Here is an 11,650-nt window from a genome sequence, read left to right on the forward strand (position 1 = left end):
AGGGTACTTTCAAGGGGTGGGGGGCGACCAGCCGGGGGTCCTGGGTCCCCCCAAGCTCCCCGAGTGACAGTGCCCGGCCTTGAGGCCGGCTCCTAAAGGTGAGGGGCGTGGAGGGGAGGGAGCCGGTGGGAGGACCCCCCCGCCTCCCCAAATACACCCCCCCTCTCTTTGACTTCCCCAAGACACCCCCCCCCAACCCCTGCACCCCACCCTGCAGATTGTAAATAAAAACAGAATCGTGCTTTTTTTTTTTCTAACGTGGAGGCGGACTGGCTAAGGAGAGTGGCGTGTCGAGTCACCCAAGGTGGGTACGGAAATCCAGGAGTGGGGGTTTTCGCTCTGGGACCGACCCACCGCAAAGCCCCCCTCCCGCCCCGTCCTCTGCCATCTTCAGCCGAGGCCCCTGCCCCTCTCCCGGGTTGGGGGGGAGAAGCCGCAGCCCCCCTCCCTAAGGCGTGGAGGAGATGGTTCTGAATTTGCATGACGATGGAGCTCCAGCGCTAGGATTCAGTCGGATTTCTTGAGCGCTTACTATGTGCAGAGCACTGTACCAAGCGCTCGGAATGTCCAATTCGGCCACCGATCCTGCTGCATGCCCAGAAGATGCCACCCCCCCGTCCCCTTGACCTCTTTGGAGCCTGTTAGAGGACAAGACCCCCCCCCCCCCGAATCCAGGCCGCAGAGCCCACGGACCCCCGATCCCCCCGGGGTGGACGGTATGTCGGGGATCCCTGGCCGAGATCCGCCCTCTCCTCCATCCCAACCCGCTTAATCCCGGTCGTGTCCCCCACCCCTTTCCGCAGCCGCTCCGTGATGTCGCGCGTGTGTGTGTGTGTATATTGCCCCGTGTGTCCCCCTCTTCCCCCCGCGTTGTAGCATGTGAGCCCCGAGGGGCAGGGCTTGGGGCTCTGGGTATATCGTGATGCTTCTCCCCCCACCCCATCCCGCCTCCCTCCCAGGGCATGGAGCATGTGACTACCCTGAGGTCTTGAGCGATATCTGCGCCCCCCCCCCCCAAAATGCAAGTAGCGACCCTGTGTGTACCCCCACTGCCGCGCCCCTGTGTACCCCCTCCCTTCTGTCCGGTGCTTCCCTCCGTGTTGACCTTGGTAATAAAGAAGCATCATCTCCCCTCCTTACTGACTGGTGCTGTGGCCTGGGGGGTGGGGAGGAGAGGAGGGGGCGGAGGCTGGGGGTGGGGGGCGCGGGGGTGGAGTGGGAGGAGGGGCGGGGTGCTGTCTGGAAAGTAGGGGTTCCCAGGGGTTTACCTCTATCGCCATCTCCCCCAGTCCCACCATCACGAAGCGCCCACTAAATTCCCTGCCTCGTATCGCCCCCCCCCAAAAAACTCCGGGTTTATGCCCTCTGGGTGGGGGGCGTGAGGGTGGTCGTGTCCAGGGTCCAAGTTCACCCATACAAGCAGCCCCAGTAATGATGATTATTATTACGGTACTCGTTAAGTGCTTATTGTGTGGCAATCCCTGAACCCCACGGCTGGGATGACTGTGATATTTCTCAAGTCCCTACCTTGTGCCAGACACTGTACTCAGCGCTGGGGTAGATGCCACTTGTCAGCTGGGTGACTGTGGGCAAGTCACTTCACTTCCCTGTGCCTCAGTTACCTCTTCTGTAAAATGGGGATTAACTGTGAGCCTCACGTGGGACAACCTGATGACCCTGTATCCCCCCCAGCGCTTAGAACAGCGCTCGGCACGTAGTAAGCGCTTAACAAATACCAACATTATTATTACAAGGTCGGACGCAGGCCCCGCCCCAACTGGGGTTCACATTCTCGGGGCAAGAGGGAACAGGTAACGAATCCCCCCTTGGCCAGATGAGGAAACAGGAGCCCAGAGAAGTGAAGGGACTTGCCCAGGGTCGCACAGGAGGCAAGTGGCAGAGGCAGGAGGAGATCCTGACTCCCAGGCTGACCTCTTTCCACTGGGCCTCGCTACTTACATCACTCCGTCGTCAGTGTTCTGCTTCTCTGGCCTTCATCCCACCCTGAGACGTTCCCCGTAACTCAATCAGTAGATCCCTCGCCCCGGTTTTCCTTCCATTTCAGAAACGCTTTTAAAAGATGGAGGGAAAGGCTGGATGATTTCATTCCCTTTCCACGATTCTTCGAATTGGAGTTTCTCTCTGAGAGTTTCCGGGCAACCCACGGGAAGCTTTCCCCTGAGAATTTCCGGACACCCCTCAAGGAGGAGCTTCTCTCGGGGTGTTTCCGGGTACTCCGCAAGGAGACTTTCCCTGAGAGTTTCCGGGCACCCCACAGGGAGCCTCTCTGAGAGTTTCTGGGCACCCCACAGGGAGGAATCTCTCTCTCAGAGTTTCTGGGCACCCCACAGGGAGGAATCTCTCTCTGAGAGTGTCCACACACCACCCACCCCCCGACCCAGAGAGAGCCTCTCCGTGATCTGGAGACCTGATCGGAGACCGGAGTTGGTCCCTATTTCCAGCTCTCCAAGCAGCCCCCCCCCCCCAAACCCCAGAAACCAATCCTGTTCCACCCCCAAACTCCAGCAGGCACCAAATGGGTAGAGAGGAGGAGGGTTCTTTTTTTCTAAATGCTATCTGTTAAGCGCATCCCGCACAGTGCCAGCCACTGTACTGAGCACTGAGGTAGATACAAACTAAACAGGTTGGACACAGTCCATGTTCCACCGGGGCTCACAGTCTTCATCCCCATTTTGCAGATGAGGGACCGAGGACCGGAGAAGTGAAACCACTTGCCCAGAGTCGCACAGTAGATAAGTGGTGAAGCCGGGATTAGAGTCCAGATCCTTGTGACACCCAGACCCGCCGTCTATCCACTAAGAGACGAGTCTCGGAGAATACGGAGGCAAATCTTAGTGCCTGTTCTCCCTCCTTCTTAGACTGTGAGCCCCGTTGGGGACCTGCTAACTCGTATCTACCCTGGCACTTAGAACAGTGCTTGACACATAATAAGCACTTAACAAATCCTCTTCTCCACCTCTTCTTTCTTCTTCTCTTTCTCTTCCTCCTCCTCCTCCATCTTCTCTCCTCCTCCCCTCTTCCTCCTTTTCTCCTCTTCCTCCTCCCTCTCCTCCTCTCGTTCCTCCTCTTCCTCCATCTTCTTCTTCTTCTCTTCCTCCTCCTCCATCTTCTTTCTCCTTCTCTTCCTCCTTCTCCATCTTCTTCTCCTTCTCTCCCTCCTCCTCCTCCTCCATCTTCTTCTCCTTCTGCTCTCTTCCTCCTCCTCCTCCATCTTCTCCTCCTCCTGCTCTCTTCCTCCTTTCCTCCTCCTTACTTCTCCTCCTCCTCCTGCTTTCTTCCTCCTCCTTCCTCCTCCTCTTTTGCTCCTCTTCCTCCTGTCTTCCTCCTCCTCCTCGGGCTTCTTCTGCAGTCTGTTGACTGGAGTTTTGGGGGTAGAAGGGGACCAGGCCAGGGCACGGGGAGAAGGGGTGAGAACAAGGGCACCTAGACTTCCCTCCTGGACTCAATTTGGGCTTGGAAAGGACTCCGGGAGGACCAGCAAAGAGAGGCCCAGAGACTAGACGGAGGGAGGGTGAAGAGATGGTGGAGGGAGGGAGCGGAGGGATGAAGCTCCTCTCCAAGGTGTCTGCCTCTCGCCCTCATCTCTGCCCTGGGTCCCCGTCCTCCAATCCCTGTCCCTCTCTGGCTTTTCCACCTGCGATTCTGGGATCGGGTGATGGACCGGTGACTCCCCTTCCGCGCTCTTCCCCTGCAGCGGGGTGATTCTGCCCACATCCCGAGACACGCCCGCCCATTAATAATAATAATAATAATACTCGTTAAGCACTCACTTTGTCACAAGCACCGTTCTGTTCTAAGTACTGGGGCAGATACAAGTCAATCAGGTTGGACACCGTCCTTGGCCCACACGAGGCTCGCACTCTCAATCCCGGCCCTGCCGCTTGTCTGCTATGTGACCTTGGGCAAGCCACCTCACTTCTCTGTGCCTCAGTTCCCTCGTCTGTAAAATGGAGATTGAGACCGTGAGCCCCCCATGGGACAGGGACCGCGTCTGACTCGATTTGCCTGTGTCCACCCCAGTGCTTAGTACAGTGCCAGGCACGTAGTAAGCGCTTAACAGATACCATCCTTCTTACGAATCCCCATTTTACAGGTGAGGGAACTGAGGCCCGTTCTCCGGCCTCCCTCCTTCCCTTGCTCGGACAAGGGGAAGAACCGGAGGCCGACGCCGGCGGAGCCTGGGGGGACGGAGCTCAGGCGAGTGGGGCACATCCCGGCTCGGCCACACGTCTGCCCTGTGACCTTGGGCTAATCGCTTCCCTTCTCTGGGCCTCGGTCACCTCATCTGTAAAATGGGGTGAGCCCCAAGAGGGACACGGACCGTGTCCGACCCGATCACCCGCTTTACCTTGATCCCAGAGCTTAGGACGGTGCTTGGCCCAGAGTAAGCGCTTACCGAATGCCACAGTGATGACGATTATTATCTGGGGCACGGGTCTCTCCTGCCGCTCGCCCCCTCCCTCCGTGCGCCCCCGGGGTCCTGGGAACCGGGGTGGTCCGCCCCATCACCCTCCCAACAATAAACAAAAAGCCGGGGCTACGTCCAGGAGGAAGCAGGCAGCTTCCTGGAGGGCCCCGGGCGGGGGACAGGAACAGGCCCGCTGGGTCGAGGGAGTTGGCACCTCCCGGGGTCCCTTCTCCCGGCCGGTCCCTCCGCCCCTTGCCCTGGGGGGGGGGGGGGGGGGGCAAACTGCGCCAGCCTCCCTGAGTCGCCCCATTGTGCGAGGCCGGGATAAAAGGAGGAGGGTGTGAGGTGGGGCCCCCAGCCCCGGCCTCGGACGCCGCAGCCGCGATGAAGCGTCTGCTTCTGCTGTGCGTCCTGCTGGTCGCCTCTCGGGCCAGGATCTTCCAGATCTGCGAGCTGTCCCGAGTACTGAAAGAAAACGCCACCGGCGGCTTCCACGGCGTCTCTCTGGAGGAATGTAAGCTGCAGCCTCGGCTCCTTCCCTCTCCATCAGCCTCCTGCTCTACGGCGGTGTCTCTCCCTCTCCACATCCCCCTTCCCGTCTCCTCCTTTTCCTCCTCCGCCCCCTCTTCCCTCTCCCGCGCTCTCCCTCTCTCGTCTTCTCCCTCTCCTTCCTTTCTCCCTCCTCTTCACCGTCTCCGCTCCGTGTGTGTGTCTCTCTCTCCGGCCCCTTTGCTCTCTTTCCTTCCTCTCCCTCCCACCGTTTCCCACCGATTCCTTTCTCCCACCCGTCACTCCGCACTCTGAGAAGCGACCCGGCCGGGTGGACGGAGCCCGGGCCTGGGAGCGGGAAAGCCGGGGGTTCTGATCCCGGGTCCATCACTTGTCTGCTGCGTGACCTTGGGCGAGTCGCTTTAATAATAATAACGTTGGTATTTGTTAAGCGCTTACTATGTGCCGAGCGCTGTTCTAAGCGCTGGGGGAGACGCAGGGGAATCAGGATGTCCCACGTGGGGCTCACAGTCTTAATCCCCATTTTACAGATGAGGGAACTGAGGCCCAGAGAAGTGAAGTGACTTGCCCACAGTCACACAGCTGACAAGTGGCAGAGCTGGGATTCGGACTCATGACCTCTGACTCCAAAGCCCGTGCTCTTTCCACTGAGCCACGCTGCTTCTCCACGCTTTACTTCTCTGTGCCCCAGTGACCTCATCTGTAAAATGGGGACGAAGACTGTGAACCCCGCATGGGCCGGGGATTGCGTCCGTCTCGATTTGCTCGTATCCACGCCAGCGCTTAGTACGGTGCCTGGCGCATAGTAAGCGCTTAACGAATACCATAATCATTATCGCTAGGGTGATCCCCACCATGGCCTCATATTGCTCCTAGATTTGGGGGTTCGAAGCTCTGCACTGATGACTCTCCCCCCCGCCGACTTTCCCCTCTACCGATCTCCTCCCCATCCCCTTCCCATTCCCCATTCCCCGGCACTTCCCGGTCATCCCTCCCCCTTCCTCCGCCCCACCTCTGGAGTCTTTCCCCCGGTCCGGCTTCTTCAAACCATGCCCCTTCCCTCTCTCACCTCCTCCTCCTCCTCCTCCTCCTCCGGGAAGCCTGCTCAGAGCCTTCCTCCGGACCCTGATCTCTGCCTCAGCTTTCAGGGCCTCTCCGTGAGTTTTAAGATAATAAATAATAATAACGATTACTGTATCTGTTAAGCGCTCACTACGGGCCAAGCACTGCACTGAGCGCTGGGGTGGATACAAGCAAATCGGGTTGGACACAGCCCCCGTCCCTCTTGGGGCTCACAGTCTTAATCCCCATTTTATAGATGAGGTCAAGGAGGCCCAGGGAAGTGAAATGACTTGTCCAAGGTCACAGGACAGACATGTGGCCGAGGCGGGATTAGAACCCACGACCTCATGACTACCAGGCCCGGGGGATCTATCCATTACGCCATGCTGCTTCTCACTTTTTCACGAATTTCCTCCCTCTAGCCCCTTGCGCTCTTATGTAACAGGCAACCCGACTCTTACGCCTCTTTGTCTCCCTCCCCCCGTACCCCTGCCTCCCAGCCCCCCCCCACGAGAGGGCGGGCTTCCCCTCGGGGCCCGAAGCGGGGCCCTGCCCACCGCTGGGGCAAGCTCCACCCCAACTTGGCATCCGAGGTTGGCAAGGGACTTTGGCCCACCTCGCTCCCGGCTGGAGCGTCTTCCCTTTTCACTTCTTAAGGTCTTTGTTAAGCGCTTACTATGTGTCGAGCACGTTGGGGTAGATACGAGTTGAACAGGCGGGACACAGTCCCCACCCCACATAACAATAATAATCGTGATACTTGTTAAACGCTTACCTTGTGCCAGGCCCCGAACTAAGCGCTGGGGTAGATCCCAACTAATCAGGTTGGACACAGTCCCTGTCCCACATAGAGCTTCCAGTCTCGATCCCCGTTTTACAGAGGAGGGAACTGAGGTCCACGGAAGTGAAGTGACCGGCCCAAGGTCACGCAGCAGATCAGCGGCGGAGCCATGATTAGAACCCAGGTCCTGTTGACTCGGTCCATCGTGTTTATTGAGCTCTTACCGTGCGCAGACCACCTTGCTGGGCGCTCGGGAGAGGACGGTGCAATAATAAACAACCAGGCCCGTGCTCTATCCACTGGAATCGTGGTTTCTCCTCCCGTCCGCAGGGCTCTGCGTAATCTTTCACGAGAGCGGTTACGACAGCCAGGCCCTCAACTATTACAACGGCAGCAGCAGCCATGGGCTCTTCCAGATCAATCAACCGTACTGGTGCGACGACGAAGACTCCGAATCCACCGAGCCCTCCGTGAACGCCTGCCAGATACCTTGCAGCAGTGCGTAGCTGAGTACCCCGACCCCTTCCCCTCCTTTCCCATCCCCACCGACCCCTGCGGACCAGAGGGCGGCGGGGTGGAGGGTGTGTGAGGGCCCCACAATCGATCGCTGCTCTTGGCTCAGTGGAAAGAGCCCAGGCTTGGGAGTCAGAGGTCATGGGTTTGAATCCCGGCTCTGCCACGTGTCAGCTGTGTGACTGTGGGCAAGTCGTTTCTCTTCTCTGGGCCTCAGTGCCCTCATCTGTAAAATGGGAATGAAGACTGTGAGCCCCATGTGGGACAACCTGATTACCCTGTATTCCCCCAGCGCTTAGAACAGTGCTGTGCACATAGTAAGCGCTTAACAAATAGCGCTATTATTATTTACCGAGCACTTCCTGGGTGCAGAGCACTGTACTAGATGCTTGGGAGAGAACAGTTCAATAGAGGGGGCAGACACGCTGCCCTTCCCACGGGGAGTTCTATCATTCTATTTATTTGGGGGCTATTGATGTCTCTCTACTTGTTTGGATTTAATAATAATGGCATTTGTTCAGCGCTTACCATGTGCCAAGCACTGTTCTAAGCGCTGGGTAGATACAAGGTGATCAGGTTGTCCCACTTGGGGCTCACAGTCTTAATCCCCATTTTTCAGATGAGGCAACTGAGGCCCAGGGAAGTGAAGTGACTTGCCCAAAGTCACACAGCTGACAAGTGGCAGAGGCGGGATGAGAACCCACGACCTCTGACTCCCAAGCCCGGGCTCTTTCCACTGAGCCACGCTTGTTTTGTCGTCCGTCTTCCCGTTCTAGACCGTGAGCCCGTTGTTTGGGTAGGGATCGTCTCTATTTGGTGCCGAATCGTCTTTTCCAAGCGCTTAGTAGAGTGCTCTGCACACAGTAAGCGCCCAATAAATACCACTGAATGAATGAAAGGAGTTTTCAGTCTAGAGGGGAGTTTACACTCACTAGGAAGGCTGGAGGGGAAACAGTCTGACCCGAGGGGTCCGGAGGGAGGGAGGAGAAAGAGGATCCGGACGCCCCGACCCCCACCCTAAGCCCCCTCCGAATCCAAACCAGCCCACAGATGGAGAGTCTCTTAGCCAACACAGCTAACCCCAACCACAACATTTTTTAAAAAAATATTATTTGTTAAGCGCTTACTCTGTGCTAGGCACTGAACTAGGCGCTGGGGTAGATGCAAGCTAATCAGGTTGGACACAGTCCCCGTTCCACAGGGAGCTCACGATCTTCATCCCCATTTTCCAGATGAAGGAACGGAGGCCCAGAGAAGCGAAGTGACTTGTCCAAGGTCGCACAGCAGACAAGTGGCTGAGCCGGGATTAGGACACAGCTCCTCATGACCCTAAGTCCGGGCTCCGTCTGCTAGGCGATGCTGGAGACACAAGTCTAGCAGTAGATTTAATCGTCACCGTAAACGACGCCAAAAGTAACCCTGACCCCGCTCCAAACCTAACCCTGGGTTACCGGCTGCTTTACCCTCGGGCCAGGAGACAGACAGACCCCATTTTCTTTGGGAGAAGGGTCCGAAGAGGGCGGCTGGTGAGAAGCGGCACGGGTGTAGTGGATAGAGCACGGGGCCTGGGCGTCAGAGGGTCAAGAGTTCTAATCCTGGCTCGCCCACTTGTCTTGCCGTGTGACCCTGGGCTAGTCACTTCACTTCTCTGTGCCTCATATACCTCATCTGTAAAAAGAAGATTAAGACTGTGAGGGAGCCTTACGTACTTCCTCCGTTTACACCTCGGCGCCCAGTACAGTGCCTGGCACATAATAAGCGTTTAACAGATCACCACGGTTATCATCACTATTATCTCTTCCTGGTCTCACGTCTCCCACCCCTTGCCCAGAGCTTCTGGATGATGACATCCTTGACGACATCGAGTGCGCCAAGAAGATTGTGAAGGAACCCAAAGGGATCACAGCCTGGTGAGACCCCCCCCACCCCATCCCCACCCCTGCTCCGCTTCCTCCAAGCCTCTCCACCCCTCCTCCCACACCGTCCTCCAGACCTTAGATATTTGGTTCTGGACTCGTTCAACTCGGGTCCCTTCCCTCCCAGCCCCCCGACTCCTCTCAATCCACTCGCCCCTCCTCGGCTCTCCAGGCTGGAGCTCTCCCCACATCCCCCTTTTCCCCACCCTCATCGCTCTTCCCTCAATCACCCCCCTTTCTCTCCCAACCCCCTTCCCACCCGCCACCCTTGCCACTTCGTCTGGACCAGCTAGAGGTTCCACCCACTTCCTCCTGGAGACAAAGGGCCTGGGCCTGTCCCGCTCCTTTCTCCGAAATTTGCCCGGCTTTTCCTCCTCCCTTCCCACTCTCCTCCCCCCTGCCCTGTTGCCCAAACTCACTCTGTCCCCTTTCTTTTCCACCCCCAGGGAAGCCTGGCAGCCCTTCTGCAACGACGATCTCGATCAGTGGAAAGTGTTAGACGGCCCCGTTCTCTCTCCTGCCCAGCGCCCCGCAGACCCCCGCCCGCACCCCTCCCTGCCTCTTGGTGGGCAAAACCCTCCAGGTTTAAGCTCCTCCTGCTTCGACTCTGGAGGTGTTCCGTTCGCTACCCTTCAATAAAGGCCCGGCCCCTCGCAGAGTCACAGTGTGCACTGGTGGAATGGGGGCGCGGGAAGGGATGGGAGGAGGGAAGCCAAGAGTTGAGGCAGGTAACACCCCCCCTCCCCCCAAACTGCCAGCCCCCATAAATTTGCCATCCTCCACTTCCGCCAAGGAAGCAAAAAATTAAGCTGACAGCAAGAGACTGTAAAGCTCGCTCTGGCAGGGCAACGTGACCGTTTATTGTACTCTCCCAAGCGTTTAATACGGTGCTTGCACCACGGTAAGCGCGTCAATAAATACGACTGGATGAATGGAGATCCGAGTTCGATTTCCAGAAGAACTTCCCCAGTGGCCTGGGGCGTTAGGACCGATCCATCGGTCAGTCGTATTTATTGAGCGCCGAACACTGCACTAAGCGCTTGGGAGAGTACGATAAGAAGGACCTCTAGACTGTAAACTCATTGTGGGCAGGGAACCCGTCCGCTAATTCTGTTACACCGTCCCTCGACGAGTACGACTGATTGATTGACCTCTGGCTTGGGAGAGGAGAGTGGCACGGAAGGTCACAGGAAAGATGACGGTCAGGTCCCAGCCATGGGGCCTGGGTGTCTGCTGGGTGACCTTGGGCCAAGTCACTTCCCTTCTCTGGGGCCTCAGTTATCTCGTGTGTAAAAATGGGGATAGAGACTGTGAGCCCCACTGTGTGACAGGGACTCCGTCAACCCGATTTGCTTGTATCCACCCCAGCGCTTAGTACAGTGCCTGGCACACAGCAAACACTTTACAAATACCACAATTATTATTATCGTTATTATTATCTGCTTGGCATTTAGTAGGCGCTTAACAAACACCATAATTATTCATTATTAGTCAAGGACAAAGACCATTTCCCAGGCAAGGTGGGAAGAGGTGAAGAGAGCAACTGTGCCTGGCCTGCCCTCTTCTTTCACCCATTATTATTCTTATTATTACTATTTGCTGTGGGGGGACATTTGAACCGCCTGGGCCCCGTTTCTCCCATTCGCTGGCAAAACTCCTAAAGGACCGGGATGGGGTATTCTGCTCTTTGGCACCGATCAGTGAACAGTAGCGTTTAGCGAAGACCTCCGATGCGGATAGATGGGCTAAGCACTTAGAGTTGCGTGGCCTAATGGGTAGAACCTGGGACTGGGAGGCAGAACTTGGTACAGTCGAGCAGGTTGAAGAACTTGAGCTTCCTCGAACGAGGCGAAGCGGGCCTCCACGTGGGCCTGGAGGTTGTCCGTGATGACGTGGAAGAGGCTCCGCTAGGTCTCCCGCTCAGCGGGCTCATGGTCCCTCTTGGCCTCTTGCCCTGCCGGTCGTAGGGCGGGCAGTCCCCGGTGGCGGCCGCCCACAGGGGTGGGAAGCCAACGTCCCGCCGCCTCTGGAGGTGACTCTGAAACTCCCGGATTTTCACGGCGCAGGGACCTGGACGTCGAAGTTCCGGGCCCGCAGGAAGCAGAGCAGCCAGTCGGGGTGGGGCGAAAAGGGAGAAGAGACCGAGGAGGAAGACCGCGTCGAACCGCCGGTGGCCGACGGCCACCGGTCCGTCGTGGACATCCCACCCGTCGGCCAGGTCGTCGAGGAACTCGGGATCCCAGCTCTGCCACTTGTCAGCTGTGTGACTGTGGGCAAGTCACTTCACTTCTCTGGGCCTCAGTGACCTTCTCTGTAAAATGGGGATGAAGACTCAGCCTCTCGTGGGACAACCTGATTACCCTATAAATCCCCCAGCGCTTAGAACAGTGCTCTGCACATAGTAAGCGCTTAAATACCGACATTATTATTATTATGATT

The 11,650-nt window shown here is 57.4% G+C and overlaps 1 protein-coding gene across 1 annotated transcript; it reads left to right on the forward strand.

Annotated features, from left to right (window-relative positions):
- The first annotated feature begins 4,710 nt into the window (after positions 1-4,710).
- On the forward strand, positions 4,711-9,864 carry LOC103167220 (alpha-lactalbumin). The gene is made up of 4 exons (XM_029074080.2): positions 4,711-4,943; positions 7,113-7,280; positions 9,127-9,205; positions 9,658-9,864. The coding sequence occupies exons 1-4, from the start codon at positions 4,814-4,816 to the stop codon at positions 9,848-9,850; spliced, it is 570 nt and encodes a 189-aa protein (XP_028929913.1). The 5' UTR covers positions 4,711-4,813; the 3' UTR covers positions 9,851-9,864.
- Positions 9,865-11,650: the final 1,786 nt, after the last annotated feature.

The sequence above is a fragment of the Ornithorhynchus anatinus genome, chromosome 10 (genome assembly GCF_004115215.2).
Source record: "Ornithorhynchus anatinus isolate Pmale09 chromosome 10, mOrnAna1.pri.v4, whole genome shotgun sequence".
Classification (NCBI taxonomy): Eukaryota; Metazoa; Chordata; class Mammalia; order Monotremata; family Ornithorhynchidae; genus Ornithorhynchus; species Ornithorhynchus anatinus.

What these genes read in the sequence shown, in the direction of transcription:
- LOC103167220 (XM_029074080.2), top strand. Translation starts at nt 4,814, where the DNA reads ATGAAGCGTCTGCTTCTGCTGTGCGTCCTGCTGGTCGCCTCTCGGGCC. An exon ending in CGGCGTCTCTCTGGAGGAAT is followed by an intron (nt 4,944 to 7,112) that starts GTAAGCTGCAGC and finishes TCCCGTCCGCAG; the next exon opens with GGCTCTGCGTAATCTTTCAC. An exon ending in CCCAAAGGGATCACAGCCTG is followed by an intron (nt 9,206 to 9,657) that starts GTGAGACCCCCC and finishes TTCCACCCCCAG; the next exon opens with GGAAGCCTGGCAGCCCTTCT.